Source organism: Acartia tonsa, chromosome 4 (genome assembly GCF_053477335.1).
Source record: "Acartia tonsa isolate MP-2025a chromosome 4, ASM5347733v1, whole genome shotgun sequence".
Lineage (NCBI taxonomy): Eukaryota > Metazoa > Arthropoda > Copepoda > Calanoida > Acartiidae > Acartia > Acartia tonsa.
This window is the reverse complement of record NC_137263.1, coordinates 48,401,849-48,425,493: the sequence shown is the minus strand read 5'-3', so window position 1 is coordinate 48,425,493 and position 23,645 is coordinate 48,401,849. Positions and strand designations below refer to the sequence as shown.

General features: G+C 34.1%; 1 protein-coding gene and 1 long non-coding RNA gene across 11 annotated transcripts; both read right to left on the bottom strand.

Moving 5' to 3' along the window:
* Positions 1-1,893: 1,893 nt before the first annotated feature.
* Positions 1,894-19,420, bottom strand: LOC145317527 (uncharacterized). Of its 10 annotated transcripts, none has more exons than XM_080158642.1 (14): positions 19,108-19,420; positions 17,751-18,575; positions 16,806-16,952; positions 7,543-7,625; positions 7,046-7,123; positions 6,807-6,898; positions 6,499-6,597; positions 5,784-5,854; positions 5,232-5,318; positions 4,322-4,426; positions 3,717-3,846; positions 2,633-3,250; positions 2,200-2,533; positions 1,894-1,971 (listed from the first exon to the last, which is right to left on the bottom strand). In XM_080158642.1, exons 2-11 carry the CDS (start codon positions 18,273-18,275, stop codon positions 3,781-3,783), a joined length of 1,353 nt encoding a protein of 450 aa, XP_080014768.1. In that variant the 5' UTR covers positions 18,276-18,575; positions 19,108-19,420; the 3' UTR covers positions 1,894-1,971; positions 2,200-2,533; positions 2,633-3,250; positions 3,717-3,780. The 10 variants fall into 10 exon arrangements, with proteins under 10 accessions (XP_080014768.1, XP_080014766.1, XP_080014767.1 ...); XM_080158640.1 differs by having other exon boundaries at positions 1,894-2,204; positions 2,394-2,533; XM_080158641.1 differs by having other exon boundaries at positions 1,894-2,204; positions 2,394-2,484.
* Positions 19,421-20,964: 1,544 nt separating this feature from the next.
* On the bottom strand, positions 20,965-23,088 carry LOC145317529 (uncharacterized). Its single transcript, XR_013879017.1, has 4 exons — positions 23,002-23,088; positions 22,259-22,359; positions 21,812-21,923; positions 20,965-21,096 (listed from the first exon to the last, which is right to left on the bottom strand). It is a non-coding gene; the product is annotated as an uncharacterized LOC145317529 (long non-coding RNA).
* Positions 23,089-23,645: the final 557 nt, after the last annotated feature.

Here is a 23,645-nt window from a genome sequence, read left to right as displayed (position 1 = left end):
TAGCAGGTTTTAGGCTATTTTTATATTTTTCACATTTTTCTCCATATCTGAGACATCCCATTTTGTCCCTTTTTTGTATCATTTTGAAAAGTGCGACACCCTATGACGTCATCAACCTTTTGGGAAAGAGAAAGGGAAGAGGGGAAGAAAATCTCTTCAAAAGAGATGGGAGAAAAGGGGGCTTTCTTACTATAAGAGGCTGAGTCGATTAGACAAAAAAAAATCATATATAAAGATGCAACGAGTGCAAACTGCAATATTTGCTATGCTCTTTGTAATTCTACTTTATGTTGCCTTTCCATAGAGAAATTAATTTGTACTTTCTAGAAATTAATTAACTTTTAAATTCATCCAGCTTGGAAATGATTTAGGGATAATCTCGTATTTTGCTGGTTTATTGCCCCTACAGGGCCATATCCTAACCTGCGTTCGACTCTTACCCTGCAAGAACCTAATTTAACCCTGCGGGGCAAATCTAACCTTAACTTAATTCTTCATAGTTACACACTATACCTCTTAATATTAACCGCCATGCCAAATTTTAGTGTTGTAACTATTTTTTAGTTGAGTTCCTTTTACTTTTGGTATCTTTAAGTGTCACACCCTCCCTCCCCCTTTGAAGGCTATAGATAAGTAGTTGTGTTGTTTGCATAATTTTCATAATACAAGGATAACCACATCCATAAAAGTAAAGCTCTAACAGTAGGATAAAAGTACATTTACACTTGTAGAGTTTCAGAACTGAATAATCGGAATATAAATGTTTAATAGTCAAAACAAAATTGAAAGTAAATTAGTTGAATAACTGTCTATATACAGGATAATGTTTAAGGACATTCTTACATTTTTGGGACTTGATTATAGAGATGATTCGCCAATAGCATTATAACTTTCTTGTTCTAGGAATCTGTATTCCAAAAATCAGATGAACCATAAGGATGACAATATCCATAAAAGGGAAGCTCTGAAGTGGTAGAACAAACAAACATTAACACTTGTAGAGTGTAAGAACTGAATTATCAGAATATAAATGTACAAAAGTCGACAAAACATTATAAGTAAATTTCTTGAAAAAATGCTTAAATACAGGATAATACTTACATTTTTAGAACTGATTATAGAAATAATTTGCTTATAACATAACACTTTGTTGCCATAGGAATCAGTATTCTAACAATAAGATCAATAGGATTAATACATCATATAAAAATTGTTGTTAAAAATATAAAAATAAACATGTCTAAAATGGAAGTACGGACATTCTAGTAACAATTATTGAGTTGCTACGCTTTCTAAATCCTACCAACTACTACAGGTATCACTATGCAAAGGTTGAAATCAAGAGGACAATTCTAACATGCCCAAATTAACGAAAAAGATATCCTTTCCAGACAGACACACCCTAATTATAGAAAGCTTTGCTTTAATATTTAGTGGTAAAAAAGTTGATAATGTTTCAAATGGGCGTACGGGCATTCTGGTAACATTTATAGAGTGGCTATGCTTTCAAAGTTATACCTAACTATTATAGGAATCATCAGCTAACTGTTCCGACGGATGGGCATACGTAAGGACAGACCCTAATTATAGAAAAGGTTTAAAAATCAGACATCTGTATTACATTGCAGGGAAAAAAAATTTCCGCTTTGTTGATATCATGTTTTCTAGCGCACTACAGACTGGCTGACCAAGTGGGTTGTATAGTAAACGCAGATATTATAATCTTCACCTAAACAATCATTTGTAAAACCAGCTGAAAAAAATTCATTTTTCTTACGGAAATTAAGTTTAGTCTCCAATTTTTGTTTTCCCCTAAACATAGCTAACAGACAAACATTTCTAATCTTAGAGTAGCCACGCTAGTAAAGGCTAAACATCACAAAAACAAGTAAATCTTTCAAAAATGTTTTATATTTTAAATTAAAATGGATTGTGATTAATGGCATTTAGGAACAGTTTTGGCATTCTCCTCTTAGAAATATTTTTTTTCAATTTTGAAAATTTTTATACCCTCCCCCTTCCCCCCTGACAAAACAACTATTTTAGGTTAGGTTAGGTTTTAGAATAGGGAGCTGAGCGCTGCGATTAGGTAGGCAAGGGTGCCGAGCGCCGCGGCCAGAGTTCATAGTTCTGTCAAGGGGGGGAGAGGGGGGGGGGGAATTTTCAAAATTAAATAAAATATTCCTAAGAGGATATTACCACAGCTTTTACATAAAGGGATAGTTGCATGAAGTGCATTTCAGAAAAACAATTTCAATTGATATTTTTAAAACTACATGTACAAAATTAAAATCTTTTTAAATATATGCCCTATAAATATAGCTTAAACCATTTAAAAAGAAAATATATGCAGTTCACTAATTTCATAAATAAATGCATTTCGTGCAACTAACCCTTTAAATATACAACAAGTAACATTTTGATATTACATAGTATATAGTAAATATAATTATAATTCAACAGTTTCACAAAATTTTTAGTGACCTTAAATTTTATAATTTCAATATATTTTGTTTGTAAAATTCATTATTTTCTAAATTAAAAAATTATTTAATAAAAAATCCTTAATTTTAAGTTACAAATGCATGGAAGAAATGAAAGAATTAATATTTAAATTTAAACTTGTTCTTACCTACTTACAAACTATGAACAATATTATTTTAACAAAATAGTTTTTACTGAGAGAGAAAAATTTACCCGAAGAAAAACAATTTAACTATTTGAAATTATCATTTTTAGCAAAATAGCGTAGACTACTGTACACTATTGTTTTAGATTTTAACTAACGAAAAAGTTTGATTATAAAGAGTTTTTCATTGGATTAAATATCGCCCCCTGTATTTTTTTCTTACATGTCTAGATTCTTAAGAAAATACATTAGATAATGTTCTGAAAAAAGATGTGTTAAATGTAGTTTCACTAAGTATAACACGTTTTTTATGCCAAATTATTAATTATGACTTAATAGATTAAAAAATGAAGACTGAAAAACTGTAGTTTCAAGTTTTGATAAACAAAATTATATAAGGATAGATAAATAATCATTGATTACAACCTTGCATTTATAAATCTTGTAATAATTATAGTTTTCTGTATGACCCGTACAAATATTAATAAGCTTTCAATTATAGCTTAATGACAAACCGAAATGACTGTTATGTTAACTAAAATTTTACAGATATAAAAAGTCTGTTTTTTATTGTGATGTAGGTTGCGATTAGAAACCAGTTTTCTGCAGGGCTGTTAGCATCTGAACAAAAAATGATATTTAATACAAAGATTTATAATAGATGAAATGACTTCAATTTTTAAAAGAGAACTTAAAGGTTCGCTTTGTCCTTCATTAACGGTTAGCACTTTTCATTAATTTTTTTTAGGTAGTTTTCGAAGTACATTCTTGCAACTTTTAATGGTGTATATGAATGAATAACCATGCATAAACTCTATTTCTTCCTAAGCAATTTTAAAAAAAGGTAATATCACCTACGAATACAAAAATTTCGTGACATCATTTCGTTGTCATGTCATGAAATGACAGACTGATGAATAAAACAATGAAACAATTCAAAATCATATTCATCCTATATCGTTACGGATTGAATGACGGACAGACAGAAGAAAATTTTAGAGTGGCTTCACTTAAAAAAGTAATTTGAGTAATTTCACTTATGATGATAGCAACGAATCTTAATAAACCTTAAAATAAAAGTTTATACCTGAAAATAATGGCAGGTTTGGTGGTTGTGTCTATGTGAGCGGCCGCCAGGCTGCTTTTAGGTACTACGCAATGCGCGCTAGGGCCGAGAACACGCGGACAAAGGCTAGCTGTCTTGGACTGCTGGTCTCCTAAAACAAAAAAAAAATTTATTTTCACGACAAAAATATCTTAAAACATTTCTTTAAATAACAAAAAAATAATAAAGAGCTTTAAAATTATTTGTTGAAAAGTTTTTACACTTCAGGTTTGGAACCAACCAATCAAAATTAAATTAAAGTATTGAATGTTTTAAGCCAACGAATACAATAACTACAATAGCGTGGTTGTTATACTTTGGGTTCTAGTGATTTTAGTAAATATGATTTTTGACTTTCTGACTTTCATCTGACCGTATAAATGAAAATATTATATAACTAATGTTAACTCATCAATGTTTATGCACAAAATTACTCCTACTGCAGATTACAATTAGTGGTTGAAACTTGAAAATAAACCAACATATCAAAATCTATTAAGAGTCACCAAGTTGTCAAGCCAACAAGCCAAAAACATTTTCTTATAAAACTTTTGGGACTAGTGTAAAAAAAAACAATTTTCCCGGACCTCTAAGTACCTGTACTGGCCATTAATAGGTGGATTGAATGGCAGGTTATTGGAGACTGGAATGTGATTATCCTCAGGATGAGGAACTGGCCGGCTATCTTTAACCTGGACAGAAATTAATTATTTAAAGGGGGGGGAGGGGGCGAAAGTGACACTTTTTGAAACCAAAACTAAAAGTCAAAGGAACTCAACTAATTAAAGAGTTACAGATCTGACATTTTGCATGGCAGTTGCTTTATAGGGGTACAATATGGAACTGTGAAGAAACGGCGTCGCAACCGCCGAAAACCGCCGAGAAAAGGCAAAAAAAATTAGGCGGGAAACGGCGGTTGCGCCGCCGTTTCTTCACAGTTCCATATTTTACCCCTATAAAGCAACTGCCATGCAAAATCTCAGACCTGTAACTCCTTTTTTAGTGGAGTTCCTTTGTTGACTTTTAGTTTTGGTTTCAAAAAGTGTCACTTTCGCCCCCCCCCCCCCTTTTAGTTTTAAAAATCTCAAGAAGGAAAATAAAAACAAACTAGGAAATGTATTTAAAGAACAGATAGAAATTTTTTGAGCCAAGCTACTTCCAGTAGCGACTTCAACGAATAAACAAAAAGGTAGCGTTTTAATATTTTTAATTAAAGCGTTTTCCATTCAACTTAACATTACAGGAATATGTATTCGTTATGAATGGCTGAAGTAAAAGATCTCAAAATTTCAAAGAATTTTAATTCCATTGGTCAATATAGGGCTTAAAGCTATTTTGAGGACTGAAAGGAAAATAAAACAGCCCAACCTATAAAGTATAGAAGTAACACCCAAATAACCTAATAGAACATAATCGCTCAAAGCCACATGAACAGAAATAGGTAAATAATAGCTATGATGAGATGATCACAGACTCAAGAAAAATCAATTTGTTTACCTTGACAACGTCGAGATAAAGATTTCTGTTCATTTCAGTAGCCAGGTTCATATTGAACATATCACTATCCTTCTCAATATCTTTAACCTAAAAACAACAATGTATAATAAAGATGATTGTAAAGTGTAATCCTAATAAAAGGTCTGCCATTTTCGGTATGAAAGTGCAAGAGTGTGTATGTGTTTATATTCTCTTTAGGTCCCTGAAGGGTTTTAAACTATTAATAAAAGGTCACGTCTACCCTCCCAAGATCAAATAAATCCTAAAAATCTCCAATCTAATTTTATTATCCCTAAAATTATGTGGCGAAGTCAATCTCACCTTCGGGAAGAAGTATTTGTTGTACATTTATGTTTTATTATCTCTGCTAAAAAATGAATGGGGAGACAACGACTAATTAAAAATAAAACAACTATAATGAGCTTATTTTCGCTGGATTTTAAACCTTTAGTTATATAAAAACAGATTGAATTTTATACAAATATTAAATAAGAAGAATGAAGGAAACTAAACATTACAGATAAACTCTTTATCACAACAATAAATATTCACCTTAATTTGATTCCATTGATTGCCATTCAGATTTTGAAAACTTGTATTAACAACATCATTCTTGTATGTACCTTAAGTAATATTTGATCATTAATAATTAACTAGGGTGACAACATCCTCCAGTGGCGAAGCACAAAACATTCGTGTGTGTACATTTATGAAAATAAAATACATGCATTCAATATTTTTTAAGTAATAAAAATTAAAAATGTCCTAATCAGTGAAGTTTCAACAAACTAATAAATTAAGTTATTAACTGTCTTCCCTGACATTTTTTTCTGTCCTAAAATAAGACGCTTTTAACTTAAAAATTATGCCCTATAATATTAACTAGGGTTGGGCCGGATATCCGGTGTGGCCGGATATCCGGCCATTTTCAATATCCGGCCGGATACCGGATATTGAAACTATCCGGCCGGATATCCGGTTCTATAATTTTTAATACTTTACACCAAAAATCTCTGCTTTTAAAAATTTTAAATGGCTATAATTTTCTTATTATTGAAGCTAGAAGAACTTTTTTTCTGAACAAGTTTAACTTTATGTAAATTTGTATAAGATTTCTTAAGAAATTTTTTTTGCTACTGTAGTATCTAGTAATTTGGCCGGTTATCCGGTAATTTGGCCGGATAACCGGATATCCGGCCCAACCCTAATATTAACGTCCTAGAAATTGCTCTATACAAATAGATCTTGGGACCAAAACTAAGCTTACTTATGTCTAGCTTCATTCTCTTGGTGTTGATGATGTCCAGATCTGGCATGTTGATTGTCTTGTTGAACATGGAGGTCACCTCGTACGGTTCAGACTGACCTAAATTTAACGGAACGTGTTTAAGCTGGACTTTAACGAGTAGTAAAATATTACTAGATTTAAATCAGGAATAAGGTATATTAATATTAATCTAAGAAAATTTGGGTGGGAGGGTGGCAGTCAATAGAACAAAGATCAATTATCATATCCAAATTGTATACCTGCTTTTTACAATATAAAAAAATGTGTTTTAATTTAAATTTACGTACCTAAAGCCCTGTTGTAAACATCGTTTACATCAACACCAGAATCAGCACTGGATTCGCTGGATTTCCGCAGAGATTTCGTTGGCATCAAAGGTCTAAACAATAACAATTTTTATTCAAAATTTTAACATTCGTTAATAATTAAGTCTAGTAATAGAAAACTAGTCTTTGTTAGAAATAATGAAATAATATTTTCTTTTCGCACAGGAAAAATAGCTTTAAACCAAGGTGTAAAAACTCACCTGAATCCAGATTGATGTTCTCCAACTCTTGTCTTCTCTGCAATGTGTTGCTCCTCTTCCTGGTGAATGAAGTTGCATCTGAACAATTAAAGTTTGTGAGATTTCAAACAAAATACATAATTTTAAATTTTTTAACTCTTTGAATAATGAATCCTTTGGATAAATTCTGTAAAAGTTAAGATTATGTTTGATGTAATAAAGGTAAATCCCTGTACTAATAATCAGGGATCTAAAGGGATAAGACAATGAATGATAAATTGATGTACATCCCCAATGACTACCGTTCTGTAGGTAACAATTATTGTTTCAAACATTTTGACATTAATCTTTATGAACAAACTACCTAATCAAAATTTAAGTAAATGTTACTCCAAAACTAACCAATAAGAAAACTTAATAAAAAATTTTTAGGAGACTAGTGTAAAAATTATAACAGTCCAATGACCCCCTCTTGACTTATTAAACTAATAGACAGGTTGCATAAACATGGAAAGTACCTTGTGCCATAAGCACACCATCCCTTGATCCAATATTTCTGGCACAGCTTTGTCTTGTACTTGTTGTGGCGGATCATATCATGCTGAAAGTAATTTACGTATTTTATACAGCTTTCTGCGGATACTAAAATAAAAAACTTAACTATTTTAAACCGGATTTAAACTTCTTTTTTAGCCCTTTCGATATTGGATATTTAAAATTTTTATTTAATATCTTACCCTTAATTTTGCTTTGCCATGAGCGAACTGGCACTGATTTCCATAAATGCATTCACCCTTCTCTCTAAAGTTGCGACAAAACTCTGTCTTAAAGGGCGAATATAGGTTCGATATGATATGAGCTTATATGAAAGGTGCCATTTCATACTTTTAGAATATCTATGCCAAATTTAAAAATTCAAAAAAATCCTTAAGTAGATTTTGCAATTTTCTGTTTCAATTGAACATATGATAAATGAGATTGACGACAAACGGTTTATTTTAGCCCTTTACAAGACTTTTTTTTGACTATTTTGCTTAAGTTTGATTGACTATTACAATGGCACGCATCTTAAATGATAATTTAAATGTTTATTATTTTAGATTATATACTCTTTAATTCAATTTTTAAAAAGCGTAGAAATAATTTGCGTAAAAGTTTTGACTAGGGTAAATAATACGTCTTAAAGTTTATTTTCTGTACAAAGATCATTGGTTAATTCTGGAAAATATAAAAACCCTGATGTACGCAATTTTAACACACACACACACAAACCTTAAAAAAACAGGGATTTGAAATCATTCTTCCTCCAAGAAAATTTTATCAATTATTTTTTTTTTACTTTTTACATTATTTGATGTTTTTTTAACTTTTAAATATTTTACTTTATATAATTTGTATTAAGGTAGAAGATGGGTATATTTACCCCTGATTAATTGGTTTCCACATTATTACGACTATCCTTTAACGAAAGCTTTTTAATTCAACCTTGCTACGAAGCCTTGTGTGATGCTAGGGTAATTGAGTTCTTAGGGAACCACACTTATTACATAATATTATCTTGAGTTAGAAAGGTTTTAAGCTATAAACAGACTTATACAATTAGATATGTCAATATCCTTAAGTTATTTATAATCTATATAATGGCACCTTTGAAATAAGCTCATATTATATCAAACCTATATTCGCCCTTTAAACCTTAAAGACAAAAAATATGTAAAAGTGAATAAAAATAATCTCGAAATACTACCTATGGAAGTAATACAAAGGGGGGGGGGGCGGATGTGCCACTTTTTGAAACCAAAACTAAAAGTCAACAAAGGAACTCAACTAAAAAAAGAGTTACAGGTCTGAGATTTTGCATGGCAGTTGCTTTATAGGGGTACAATATGGAACTGTGAAGAAACGGCGGCGCAACCGCCAAAAACCGCCGTTTCCCGCCGAATTTTTCGGCGGTTGCGCCGCCGTTTCTTCACTGTTCCATATTGTAACCTTATAAAGCAACTGCCATGCAAAATCTCAGACCTGTAACTCTTTTTTTTATTTGAGTTCCTTTGACTTTTAGTTTTGGTTTCAAAATGTGGCACATCCGCCCCCCCCCCCCCTTTATAATGATTAATAAATTGTGTCTATACCTGGGATTTGGGGATATAATCTGGCCAGGCTTTCCATCCTGTGAGATCATTTGACTTCCCTAAATTAAAATAACAATTTTAGACCAGTTAAACGACGGATTTTAAAATACATAAGTTTCTTGTGGTGGCAAAGTAATAAATTAGGAATAAACAAAGATTTTATTGAAAGCTTCGTTAATTAAACTTACATCTTTAGATTCATTATCAACTCCACTGGCGTAACTAGCTGTATCCATATGCTGAACCTAAAAAGTAACATAAGTTAACTGAACGGAAACCCCAAAATAAATATTAGAATAGGTATTTAAGTGGCTAAATAAACCGCACACTTTTCATAGAACTATTACATATTTATTAATATAAAGGGGATATTTCCTTAACACTAGTTTACACTTAATTTACCTTATAAAAATAAAATATATAAACCTGTAATAATTTTTGTGCCAGTCTAGTAGCACTGTCATGGTCCCATGTGTCAGGATTACTGTCCCACAATGGAGTCTCTTCGTTTGTACCCCAAATTTCCTGGGAATCACCGAGAGTGGACCATTGAGATTCGCCTAAAATTCAAATTCGCAAGAAAATTTTAAAATTTGGTTGGGTTCATACAGGTACTGCAAGACCTGATCATATAAATACAACTTAGTTAATAATAATAAAATGCAACCTTATTTTATACGTCGCCCCTAGTTTCTAGAAGAAGGTAAGGGAAATAGCTTAAAACCACTCTAAGATATCCACTTAAATTACATCAAATTAGGACCAGCAATTAACAAGATCTTTAGCTTCAGACAAAAAAAAACTAACTACCTTAATTACAGGTTAGTCGTGCGTTAGTTGACAGGGAAACTACTTGAACATATTTCTATTACCATTCGGCAACTACTTGTTAAACTAGTGTCTATAACGTATGGGGGGGGGGGGGGAGATTCTAATGGTAAAATGTTGTTTACTTGTCAGCAGCACGATGAGCCAAGCCCTCAAAATTTCTTTAAAAACCTTTAATCTATTAATAACGCTATGTGTAAAGCTTGATTTCATATGACTGATATTTAAAATTTAGGAAGTAAAAAATAACCTGTTTGTTGTTGTACTATAGGTAAACTAGAGGCATTTTCTGCGGGTGTTGTTGAAACAGGAGCTGTTGAAACTTGTGGAGTTGTTAGAGGCGTCTCTGATTCTGTGCTTACTACTGTTGTACCTTATCAAAATCATAATTTGAAATAAAATCTTTTAAGTTTTTTATTTAACACAAATAGAAACTTAAACTCATATCAGAAGTTCATTTTATGAAAAATAACAAAAAATTTGGCGCGAGAGAGGAATTTAAGCTTTAATGTTCTTATCATGGGGAGTAATACTATGAACAAAATGAAGTAGAATGTTATACATACCTGATTCTGTGCTCTGTTCAGTAACCTCCTGGCAGTGGCGGCAGTGGCTGCTGTTGCAGTTGAGCTTCGTCAGTAACATCTCCAGGATCCCCATCAACTTGAGAACTGAACATACACTCTCCGTCCAGTTGGGAATTAAACATTGACATATATTCAGCAAGATCTATATGATGAAATTCGGTGTTGACATCGCCCTCTTGAGGTGTCACCATGCCCCCGTCAACCTGGCTGGCACCAACGGGTGCTGGCAGCATCACTAGTTACAGGGCCATCAACGGAACCTAGGAAAAAAAATATACATTTTAAAGGACATTCAAATGTAAACCTTATTTACTTACATTAATCTATAAATATCTTTCCTTAAAATATATGTTTCAACTTCCTTTGAATTTTTCTAAAAAGGTTAATTAAGAAGTCTCAATACCTGTAACACTAGCTGTAGGTTGGTTGCCAATACCAGCCGCCGACATAACGACCATCTGCTGGCCGCCTCCTGCGCTGCTGCCAACAACAACCTGTTGGCCGCCAGCGGTAACTAGCTGGCCGTGGTTTGATGTTGGTTGGCTGCTGACTGTGTTTACTAATTGAACTGTTTTACCTCCGTGAGTGGCACTGCCAGCTATGCTGGTCAAAACTGTTACGGGTTTTCCTCCTGAGAAAAAGATCAATGTGAAGTTGAACAAACAAGTAATGCATTGTATTTTTAAGAGATAGATCTTAAAAAGTGAATTTTATAAATAATCTTTTGCATGATTTGTTATTTCTATTTTATTTGATAATAGAATTTAGGTGTGATTGTAGAAAATTAAAATTAACATACCAATCATCATAGTCTGTGTGCCGCCAGGTAGAACTCCCTGGCCTGCCGGCAGCGTCAAAATTTGTCCGGCTCCGCTGGAAATTATCTGAGATCCGCCCCCCGGCTTACCCAACACATTCACTGTCTTCACCCCCTGCTGGTTAGGTATGCTAACCATAACAGGTCTGGAGAATGATGTTCCAGACAATTGTCCACTGCTCACAACAATCATTTTAACACCGCCCCCGGCGCCCTGTGTAGCATACATTGTCTGTCCCGGACCGCCGGCGGTTGAATATTGGGCGCCCAGTGATTTGACCGCTGCGCCGCCGGCTGTGGTCATCACAATGACCTGTTAGCCACCGGCGGTGCGGATGGTTTGACCGCCAGATTTGTTTCTAACTATAGTTTGTTTGCCGCCGATATTTTGAACTTGTCCTCCTTGTCCTAAAATTTACACAAAAAAAATAATTTTTAAGATATTGTCATTCTTATGTGTTATGCGTGGAGCTCATACACAAAACATACGTATAAACCTAACATCCTATATCATTATTTATACACATATTAGTCAAAACAACGTTAGCTTTTGAAAAAAAAGTGGGCATCATCGTGAGTACACAGTAAAAATACGTAGGTATAACAATACCATAAGTTTAGAGTTATAGCCAGGGATATGAAGTCATAAGACAATGGACTATAAATTGATGTACAATACATTCCGCATGCAATGTTAATGCACAAAATTACCCATACTGCAGATTACAATTAGTGGTTGAAACGTTTGGACACCCAACTTAATAAACCAACCAATCAATATCCATTAAGAGTCACCAGGTTGTCAAGCCAACGAATAAGAAAACGTTATTGTAAAACTTTGGGGACAATTGTAATAATCAGCTCATCTCTCTGGTTATAGAACTGCCATACAAACAACTAAAAATAATGTATACCTGTACGCCCTGAATGCCTCCAGATTTAACCATTATGCCAGCTGTATTTATTGTCTTCACACCAGAAACTGCTGGTTTTGTCAGCTTTCCAACTAAAGAAATTAACACATTAAATTAATATAAATAAATGTTCCCCCCAAACTTCCAGAACTCGATTGTTAGATGTAAGGTGGTTTAAGGTTGGGAAGGGACAATTCTAAACAAAATAGTATCAAAATCTATTGAACTATTGGTTCATCATTTACAATTGAGGTAAGGAATAATTCCCCCCCACAGGGTTGGTTATAAGGGGAAAAATTTTTCAAAATAAATGCAATAAAATTTTTTTTGGCGGCGGTGGCGGAAAACGGCGGCGGAAGTTAATTAGAAAAGTTAATTTTCTCTAAAAATACACATGAACCACCAGAAAATTTTTTTACGTCTTTATCTGTAACAGGAGCCGAGATAGAGGGGGGAGGGGCTCTTGGAGCCCCCCCCTCCAATCTATTAAGGTGGGAATTGGGGCCCGATCTGTAAGGGTTAAAGGAATGTGTTAACATTTAAATGCATCTTATTTTGATGGTCTCTACCTGGCGCTCCAGCTGTGGGTCTACGGAGCAGTGGCCGCCGTCAGAGGACTGCACAAGTTTTTACTCAGTTAATTTACATTACATAATTACATAACAATAACAATAGCAACTTAACAAGAGGAGCAATTTATAACAAATGATAATTAAATTTTTAAATTTAATTTAAACTAAGACATAGGGACATACGGACATATTGACATATCAAATTATAGAGTAGCTTCGCTACTAAAAATAAAATCTAATAACACACACTTGTGAGAACAGCACAACAGTGAGTACCAATTAAAGAGTAGCGCTGCTACTTGAAATCAGATTTAACTTTTACACAAATGACAAGATAAATTACCTTTAAACCTTTCAAATGTATTGCATATGGTAGGCTTGCCTATCTGTCTCCTGTTGTATCGGCTGAAAAAAGTTTCAACCTGAAAAATTACAAATTATTAAGTTTATCTTTTTATATAAAAAGGAAATCTTTTCTATAATTAGAGTAGGTATGTCCTTCCCTAACGGATAGATTTTTCGTTAAATTAGGCATGTTCGAATTGTCCTATTGCATGCTGATTTCTGTAGTAGTTAGATACAATTTAAAAAAGTAACAATTCTACAATCATTATCAGAATGTCCGAATGTCCTTTTTAAACATGTTGATTTTTTAACTTTTTAACAACAAATTTTTATGCTTTTCCCATTAATTCAGGCATGTTAGAATTGTCAAATTGATTATAAACTTTAATTAAGTAATTTGTCGTAAAACTTATCTTAGAAAAGCTTTGCTTTTAAGAAGAAAGTATTCTACAAGTTTAATAATATTTATGAAATATTTATTTATATTGGTTTTGTCATTCTTACTTTTTATAGTGTTTATCAGAAGGAAAATTATTTTCATCTCATAACTTTTAAAGCAAAAAAATTATGTCATTATTGAATTGATTGTAACATTTGAGAAAGAAATAATTATGATCAACAAAACAACCCTTTATAAAGATTAAAATATTGGTTGAAAAGTTTTAACATTGCTAGTTTGTACTACCCAATCAAAAGTTAATTTAAGTACCCAAAGTTTTTATTTGATCAAACTTAGTCCCATCTTCCCAAATAAAAGTGAACTAACCTGTCTGATATGCCTACTAAGATATGACGTAGCAAACTCCTTTTTACAATGAGGGCAGGGCTTCTTTATCTTAAAATAACACAGATTAATGAAACATAAAATGTTCTAGACCACCTGAAAAAAGGGAGGAGGCTACTGTATATTTCTTGTAATCCAAAGAAAAACTTTCAAACTAATAATCTAAATATTTGTATTTCTTTTATTATTGGATAAGGGTCTCTTTATACATTTATACATGTAGTATTTAAAGGGCGAATATAGGTTGAATATGATATGGGCATCAAAGAGGACTATCCACGAACGAGAGCACATGATTCTAAGTACCTTCCAGCATTGATCCTAAGTATTTTCTTTCAGAATATAATAGGACACCATATATTATCAATATATTGACGAGAAAATTTACGTTTCACCATGTTTTTTTAGGTATTTTAATTGATTTTGAAAAATTTTATGAAGATAATTCTTTTAATAAAATGGATATTTGATGATAAATTCGTGTTACATAGATTGTAAATTAATCCATATTAGCATTAATTTAAACATACATATGAGATATAGTAAATGTGCTTTTGACTTTTTTTTATTTTTATTATTTGACAACATGGACAATTAAAGACACTCCGAACTCAACAAAACGTTTGATAGAATTTTAACGAAAAATGGTGGACATTTTTTTACTTTTCTTCAACTTGAAGTGGTGAAACATAAATTTTCTCGTCAATATATTATTTATTGATAGTGACCTATTATATTCTGGAAGAAAATACTCAGGATCAATGCTGGAAGGTACTTAGAATCACGTGCTCTTGTTTGTGGATAGTCCTCTTTAGGTGCAATTCTATACTTTTAGAATAACTATGCCAAATTTTAAAAATCAACCTTAAACTGTTTTTAAACTATTTTTAAAAGGTATATCAAATATTTGTATTCCCTACTGAATAGAACAATAGGGAGCACCTTATCGTTCTACTACTATTTTTAGGCCTTATAACACACACACCTTTACGGAATTTACTAGAAAACAACCTCCCCCTTTATTGAATCCATAGTAAAAAATAAACTTTAAGATCCTAATAAAAATCGACATGGGCAATTGATCTCATTTTTGGCTTTGCAGTATGATTCTACAGGTGTCAGAGTATGTTTTTATATACCTTTCAAAAATAGTTTAAAAACAGTTTAAGTAGATATTGCAATTTTCGTGTTCACTTCAACATACAAAAAATCAGATGAACAACAAAATTGGCATTTAATTCAGAAACTACTATGGAACTTGAAGACTTATTATCAGCTTGAAGTTTGAAGCGCTAAGGCTACACATAAAAACACATTTAATTCCAAAATAATATATTCTAAAAGGCCTCTAAAATTTTGACTAAAATAAAATATAAATCTTTTCTTCTTTTCTTCAACCAACCTTTTTATGAGTCTCTCTGATGTGTTTAGAGAAGTTATCCACAGAAATATCCTTGTGACAGTCAGGGCAACGAGTCTTCTCTCCAAGATGGATACTCTGAAATGTATAAATATTAATTCAAATGCAAGAGACCCCCTAAAACTAAGAACAGGAGTTCTGAGCTTATTTTTGAAGATATCAACCTGATTTTTTTTAAAGAAAATTTTTAAAAAATAACTAAACTAAGTAACCAAACTAAAGACCCTCAAAACTAAGAATAGGAGTTCTGAGTTTATATTCACCCTAATTTTTTTTATAGAAAACTTTTTTAAAATAACTGATCCAAGTGAACATAGCACATTTCATTTTGGAACTTTCATTTTAGTGGCTTGTGGAGTAAGAGACCCCCCAAAACACTAAAAATATGAGTTCTAAGCTTGTTTTTAAAGATGTTAACCTGATTTCTTTCAAAGAAAACTTTTTTAACATCATTGAACCAAGTAACCATTGCACTAGTAATGGCAATCCGTCAAATTTTTTGGCCGGATTCATATTCCGGATTCTTAAAAGAATTCGTCAAAAAAAGTAGTAGATTCCTTGCTGATTCCGGATTCTTATTTTTGGCGGATTAGGGATTCGGTTTCCGGATTCTAGCAGTATTTTTAAAGGCATTTTTAAAAAAAAATTAAAATTGAGTGCTACATATGTCCTAAAAATGAATGTTCTTGGTGTTCTCTATAATTCACTTCCAAGAATCGAACCAGATTTTAAAATTTTTTAATGTAATGATGATAATCTTTGACTTCAAAAAGCAAGAGTTGAAAGAAAAAACTCAACACGCTAATTTTAGGATACCAATTATAAATCCAGAATCCGCTATTAAAAAACAGATTCCGGATTCCAAAATTTGCCTAGAAATTGGGCGGATTCCAGATTTTGGATCTGGATTGCCAACCCTACATTGCACATTTTATTTTGGGGCTTTACTACAGGGGCTTGTGGAGCAAAAGATCCCCTAAACACTAAAATTATTTGTTCTGAGCTTTTTTTTTAAAGATATCAACTAGATTTTTTAAAGTAAACTTTTTTGACATAACCAAACTAAGTAACCATTACACATTTCATTTTGTAACTTTTCTTCTAGGGGCTTTAACTTTTTTAGATATTGTCAAATAAAAAAAGTTTGGTTAGGTCAATGTTAAAAATTCTTTAACACATAGTCATATCTATCCAATGCCTAATATATTCTTCTGAGACATATAAAAGTTCACTACTCTGAGTACCTTAACTTTTTAAATACACTTCGTGGAACTATCCCTTTGAAGATAAAAGATGCACATTTTCTTTTACATTTTTAATACCTACATTTTTTTCAACAGCCTAACTTATCTGTTACTAGCAATCTATTTATTTAAACTTACATCGGCTCTGATGGTCTGTTGGATACCGCCATCATTGCTGTTTGGTCGCATCGGCCTGGGCTGCTGGTGACCTGACCTCATGGATGTCATTACCATGTTGGCCATGGACACGACCACGTGTGGCGGTATGCCTGGCTGACCACCAGCCTAGATACAGAGTTAGTTAGACGCAGGGATCTGAAGGGATAAGACAAAAGTGCTTTGTTTCACAATATAGAATAATATATTTATATACAGGGCGTTTCAATATAAACTGCGTTTTCCAAATTTGGGAAACAACCATTAGGAGTACAAAAAAAATAATTATATGTCAATATTCTCTATAAAAATATGCATCGAAATTGTTACAGGTGTTTTTTAATATCTCTGAAAATAACGGCGCATTTTAAAGCATAAATATTTCAAAAGATGCGTATGAGGCTTTTTTCTGGTAGAATTTTGTGCCTTAAGGTTTGTTTTTAAAAATTTATTTACTTGAAAACAACATATTAACGAGGCCAATACAATTTTCTACCAATTACACTAAAAATTTCATTTAAAAGGGGGGAGGCGGATGTGCCACTTTTTGAAACCAAAACTAAAAGTCAACAAAGGAACTCAACTAAAAAAAAGAGTTACAGGTCTGAGATTTTGCATGGCAGTTGCTTTATAGGGGTACAATATGGAACTGTGAAGAAACGGCGGCGCAACCGCCGAAAACCGCCGTTTCCCGCCGAATTTTTTTTTTGCAATTTCTCGGCGGTTTTCGGCGGTTGCGCCGCCGTTTCTTCACTGTTTTATATTGTAACCCTATCAAAGCAACTGCCATGCAAAATCTCAGACCTGTAACTCTTTTTTTTTTTAGTTGAGTTCCTTTAACTTTTAGTTTTGGTTTCAAAAAGTGACACATCCGCCTCCCCTCTTTTTAAGAAATAACAAAAAAATGAAAAAACTAGGTACACTTACCCTCATTAGTTGAAACGAAGAGCCTGGCGGAAATGCAGAAGTTGACAAAGTAGCAGTTGCTATACCACCACTTCCCTGGATAAGCTGTCCACCGCTTGGCGTTAGGGTAATACCCTGCGGCCCATTGTTAGCTGTGAGAGTAATGCCTAGCTGCTGGGAGATCATTTGGTGAGTGGGGGGACCAGTTGACGAGGTGACCACAACATGTTGACCACCACTTGTCATCATAGCGTTAACATTGGTCATTTGGCTGTCATGGTGTAACAGGTTACTTTGTACTGAGGATGCTTGGCTGACAATCTGGCCGCCAAGTTCTGGTAAAGAAACAGGTATGCTTGAAATTTGAGATCCACCCTGAATAAATGCACCCGCCTGCATGCTGTATGCCAGGCCGGTGGTGTTTGTTGTCAACATTTGACTTTTCATTGTCAGCGATAATTTGTATTGACTGGTTGCCAAGAAGTTGACCCGATTGTTGTTGCTGGTGACTTTGTTGCTGACCTGACGCAAGAAAACTACTATCATGTCCAATACTAATAATTTGGCCAGAATTTTGGGTTGACATTTGCATGGGCTGCTGTTGACTAAACTGCAGTTGACTGTTTGAGCTTGTAACAATTTGTTGGCTGTTCATACTATTATCCTGTTGAATCATATCATATGAGTTACTCTGTGAAAAAATTGGCAAGTTAGAATCATCTGATTGGCTTATAGTGTGGGAGGTGCTGAATCCCAGATCCATTTGGGAGCCCCCGCCTGAGCCTTGATCCATGCTAAATGAATCAAAGTCGTCAATGTCCAGTCCAGCATCCTTCATCAATGCACCTAAACAAAATAAAATATACCTAGTCCAGTAGATTTAGAGCAAACCTTAATTATTAAATAAGGAATTTTTTTACAACTTAATCATTTGATTTGTTCAAAAAATTCACTAGAAACAAAAATACATGTTTGTAAATAAACTTAAAAGACAAATCCTACCCCATCTTTTAGATTTGTTAAAGAACCACAAATTATCTAATATTTGAAGTTGAAGATATAAATAAGATAGAAGTCTTTTTTTTAAAATCCAGGTATCTAAAGGGATAATGACAATGGCCGATAAATTGATGTTCATCCCCAATGATTATTCACAACGTTACCCTTTCTTTAGATTAAAGTTAGTGGCTGAAACGTTTGAACACTCAACTTAGTTAACCAACCAATCAAAATTTACTTAAGTCCCCAAAGTTGTTTCGCCAATGAATAAGAAAACGTTATTATATAACTATGGGGACAAGTGTACTAAACAGCCTATTGTCCCCTCTCTCTCTGATTTTAATCCCAAAAATGTTGTAAAATTTAAAAAAAATATTACCTAAATCGAAAGTTTTCTGAGCAGCTGTGGTTGTTGGTGGTGGCTGTGACGTTATCACTTGCGGCGGCGGAACCTCCTCAATATCTTTTTGCTGGCCACCTTGTTGAACAATAAACTGGCCGGGTTGAGCTGCTATTGGCACTAAAGTAGGCGTTGTTTGTAAGGGAGCATTGGGTCGTAACAACAACATAGGGCCACCACCACCCTGCTGTTGAATTATCATGGGAGTGCCAGCTGTCCCACCTCCAGACTGAGCCACCATTTGTCCCATTATAATTGGAGTGCCTCCAGGCTGGACACTACTGAGCACACCATTGGAATTAATAATTATGGAATGCTGAGTTTGACCGGCAGATACATTTGTTACAGGCGCCTGGTTTTGTGTGGTAACCATCGAGTTTAAGGTACTGGTAAGTCTTGTCCTGTCCTGGGGGCTGATTCCGGACACACCAACCGTCTGAGAATTAACAGGTGACGTGCTTTGTGGAGGATGATATTTAGCTGCAGTGGTATTGGTAACTATTGCTTGCCCTACACCAGTATTAGGTTGTAGTTGAATTTGAAAAACCTGACCCCCACTATTAACTAAAGTGCCGCTAGAACTAAATTGCAGTGGTTGCATTCCAGAAATTACATTTCCAGGTACAAAAGAGGCGCCAGGTGGCAGGACAGTAGCTCCACCACCCGGCCCTGAAGGTGCAAGTATAACAGAGTTTTGGGGCAGGGATACAGACTGAGGGGATAACACAGAATGGGGAACACTTCCGCCACGTGGAGATTTTGGGGCACTCACGCTTCCAGGAGATTTTACAGAGTAGTGCTTGTTTAGAGGTGATGAAGGTGGTATACTACTGGCTGGGGATTGAGGTGGAAGCAAGTTGGCAGGAGATGGCTGGGGTGTCATGTTGCTGACTGGAGACGGCGGCGGCGGGAAGGCGGCTGGTGATTTCATAGGAAGATACGTCACCGGTGAAGGAGGCTGGGCAGGAGACGGCGTGGCAAACTGGTGGGTAGCGGGGGACGGCGGCACACTTGCAGGAGATTGCATTTGGTGCGGGGATTGAGGCACAGGAGCTGGTGACGCATGCATGCTTGGGTGGGGAGAACAGCCAGGTTGACTGCTGCTGGATCTATGCAAGGAGGGGAGGCCCATGGGTTGGTTAAGCATTGGGCCACCAGGCGAGGGAAGGCTGCTGTACATAGGCACATGGCGGGGCGTCACATCAGCACTCTCAAAAATATCTTCATTTAGAACATCAAGGTCTGATGTATCATGCCCTCCCTGTCCCAGAACTCCAGTGTCCAAATCCTAGGTGAAAAATATGTGTTCTTGCAAAGTGAAGATTATTATCACAAACTATTTAAGCAAGACTAAACTACCTATATAAAGTTATTAAAGCAGTATTATTATTCTAAAATATGTATTTAACATCATAAATACTTTTATGTCCCTAAATAACCCATTTAAAATACTTTACTGGCAATTAGTTTCAAATCTTTAAATCTAAGAAGGAATTCAGACTTGTATATTTCAAAAGATTAATAATATATTATTATAAAGATAATTGTCATAAGTAATTTGAATTATATACGTCATTAATTGACCGCAAACGTTTTAATTATTATACTGGGGGGAGGCGGATGTGCAACTTTTTGAAACCAAAACTAAAAGTCAAAGGAACTCAACTAAAAAAAGAGTTACAGGTCTGAGATTTTGCATGGCAGTTGCTTTATAGGGTTACAATATGGAACAGTGAAGAAACGGCGGCGCAACCGCCGAAAACCGCCGAGAAATTGCAAAAAAAAATTGGCGGGAAACGGCGGTTTTCGGCGGTTGCGCCGCCGTTTCTTCACAGTTCCATATTGTACCCCTATAAAGCAACTGCCATGCAAAATCTCAGACCTGTAACTCTTTTTTTAGTTGAGTTCCTTTGATGACTTTTAGTTTTGGTTTCAAAAAGTGGCACATCCGCCTCCCCCCTTTTCTCACTGAAAACAAATATTCAGTTTTTCTTTTTGTATACTTAAAAAACATGACCTAAAAAATTGCTCATGTTCGTAAATTCCCACCCCTTATTAATTCCTATAATCCTTTAATTTGATTGACAGGTTAAGATATAACTTCATAATTTATCCATAATTTGTAATTAAATGCTTTAATAAAAAAAAATCAAACTTCAATAACTTTTTTGTCTTTAGAGATTTTTTTGTCAAATAAGAAGGAGTTTTTTTTCTTTTTACTATAACCTACGTTATTAAAGAAGATTCTTTTACTGCAAATGCATCACAGTCAAGATTTGTGAAAAAATGACAAATTGCAGTTTCTTAAAAATGCTTTTGTGAGGAGCTAAAAAGCATTTCACCTTTAAAACTCATTAAGATACTTTTCTTATACCTTATTCTAAATTAATATTAAAATTTTAAGATTTTTTTATACATAATAGAAGAGTTATTTTAATTAGTATTATAATAAGTATAGATGTATATTGTATACAGATAACTACCTGCCCCCCTTTTCCAAGAACCTTTTTGTCTGCTAGCAAATTATTTTTTCTGTTACTTGGCTGTGTTAATATTCCCGACAATATAGGTTGATTTTTAAAGACCCAATTGAAGGTCGGCACATAACAGTTATCTAACCCCTTCCCCCTCTAGTGTTTTACTCTGTAGTTTTGATTTACATTTTCATATTGAGATTTTTTACCTGGTTAGGGGTAGAAGGTGGTTTTGGGGTGTTGGCTCCACTCATTATTCCGCCATCCGTGGGGGGTCCTCCCATTTCTGGGGGCGGGCTGGTAGCCATGCTATTACGGGGACTGTTCCTGTATTCATTTGTGATTTTCAAACATTTTTATTTCATGAGAAATTTTGTGTAAATCATACCTATCTATAATTAAAGAAACGTCGCTTAATTTTTATCTCAAAGTGCCTTGTTTAATGTTTACTTCAAATACTCCCATACTATTGTGTATGAAATAAATTGAAAGCAAGGGAAGGGGCCGAATAATTTTTTTCTAATTCTTTAGGGCACTGAATCTATTTGCCCCGCAGGGGTTAGCAATAGGTATTTTTAAAAAACAGAATTTGGTACATTTGAAGAAATCATAATTCACAGATTATTGTTGAATCATTAAATCAAATGTATGAAAACCCATTCCTGTCATGCTGATTAGGGGGAGGTCCAGTGGAATCTCTGGGACTGGTCGACGGCTGCTGGTCATGAGAACTGCTGCCAGACTGCCGTCCGCGGTCCTAGATAGGTAATTAACATTAATGATATGGTGAAATGCAGCCAAAACAGTGATCCTCACTCAATCAGTTAGCATGTCACTGTTCATAAGTATTATTTTAAAATTATTAATATGTTTGAACATAAGTTAAGGCTATTATCTTGGAAGATTTTTAAAAAGTTTAAGGGGGGGGGGGGGTTTAATGCAACCATCTCGTAATCAGTGATTAAATTGAACTGAAATTTTTCATGGGTAATCCTTGGTAGGTCTATTTTCCCTAAATCGAACAAAAAGTTGGAAAAGTAACGGCTGGCGGCTCAGCCATTTACCCGCGTTTTGCCTATTTTCAGGGCAAATTCATCATTAATTACGTAGGAATCAACTTTTAAAAACATATTTTTTTGTTTAATTCATGTAAAATGATAGCAATAGCCATTTTTTAAGTTTCTAGTACCAACAGCAACCGGCTAGAACTTAAATAAGATTTTTGAGCCAAAAAAAAGTAATATGTGTTCTTTTTGTTCGAATTAGGGAAAATAGACCTACCAAGGATTATTCATGCAAAATTTAAGATCAAAATTCGAATTCTAAGTGTTATTCAATCATTGATTACGAGATGGTTGCATTAACCCACCCCCCCCCCCCTCCTTTAATCCTAACATACCATGAAGAGTAAGTTTCCTTCTTCCTCTCTTCTTTTCAACTCCTTTAATTTGTTTGTCCATGAATTTTTACCCATAGTTCTAAGTTCTGAAATAAAATATTTTATGCTGATACTGTTGTTCCTGCCTAAATACACTTTACGACTTCCAACCATTTTTAAGATTTTTAAAGAAACCAAAAGTGTTCCCAATTTTCAGCCCATTAAGGGGAAAAGGGAAATGGGCATAAACCGGTTATAAAATATCTGAATCAATTAAGATATCATATGCCCAAGACCGCTAAAACGCTAAAACGGGACCATGGTCAGAAAAAAACACCCCAAAGGAAGTTCCGGGAATGCCTGATTTTAGCAAACCAAAGGGGGGGGGGGGGGTTAAATTTTGACATAATTTGGCTTAATGTGAATATTCTCATTACAAAATACCTTATTCTATCCTTCAACTTACTAAAAATATTACTTTAAGATAATAAGTATTTTAACATTGTGTAAAAAAATTTTAAATTCAGATTTTTTACCACTAGCACAACAAATTCACATTTTTTAAAAATTTTTTAATCCAACTCTTGTTTGGTCTTATTAAAGACTTATGTTTAAATTCAAGCCAGTCAGGTGCCTAACTCTGTACATCAGGCATGTAATGGGAA

Excerpts from the sequence above, each read along its gene's own strand:
- LOC145317527 (XM_080158638.1), bottom strand. The coding sequence starts at position 18,275 with ATGATAGTAGTTTTCTTGCGTCAGGTCAGCAACAAAGTCACCAGCAAC. Across the intron at positions 6,899-7,045 it reads GAACATCAATCTGGATTCAG|ACCTTTGATGCCAACGAAAT; the intron begins GTGAGTTTTTAC and ends GTTATTGTTTAG. Across the intron at positions 6,598-6,806 it reads TGTTTACAACAGGGCTTTAG|GTCAGTCTGAACCGTACGAG; the intron begins GTACGTAAATTT and ends CGTTAAATTTAG.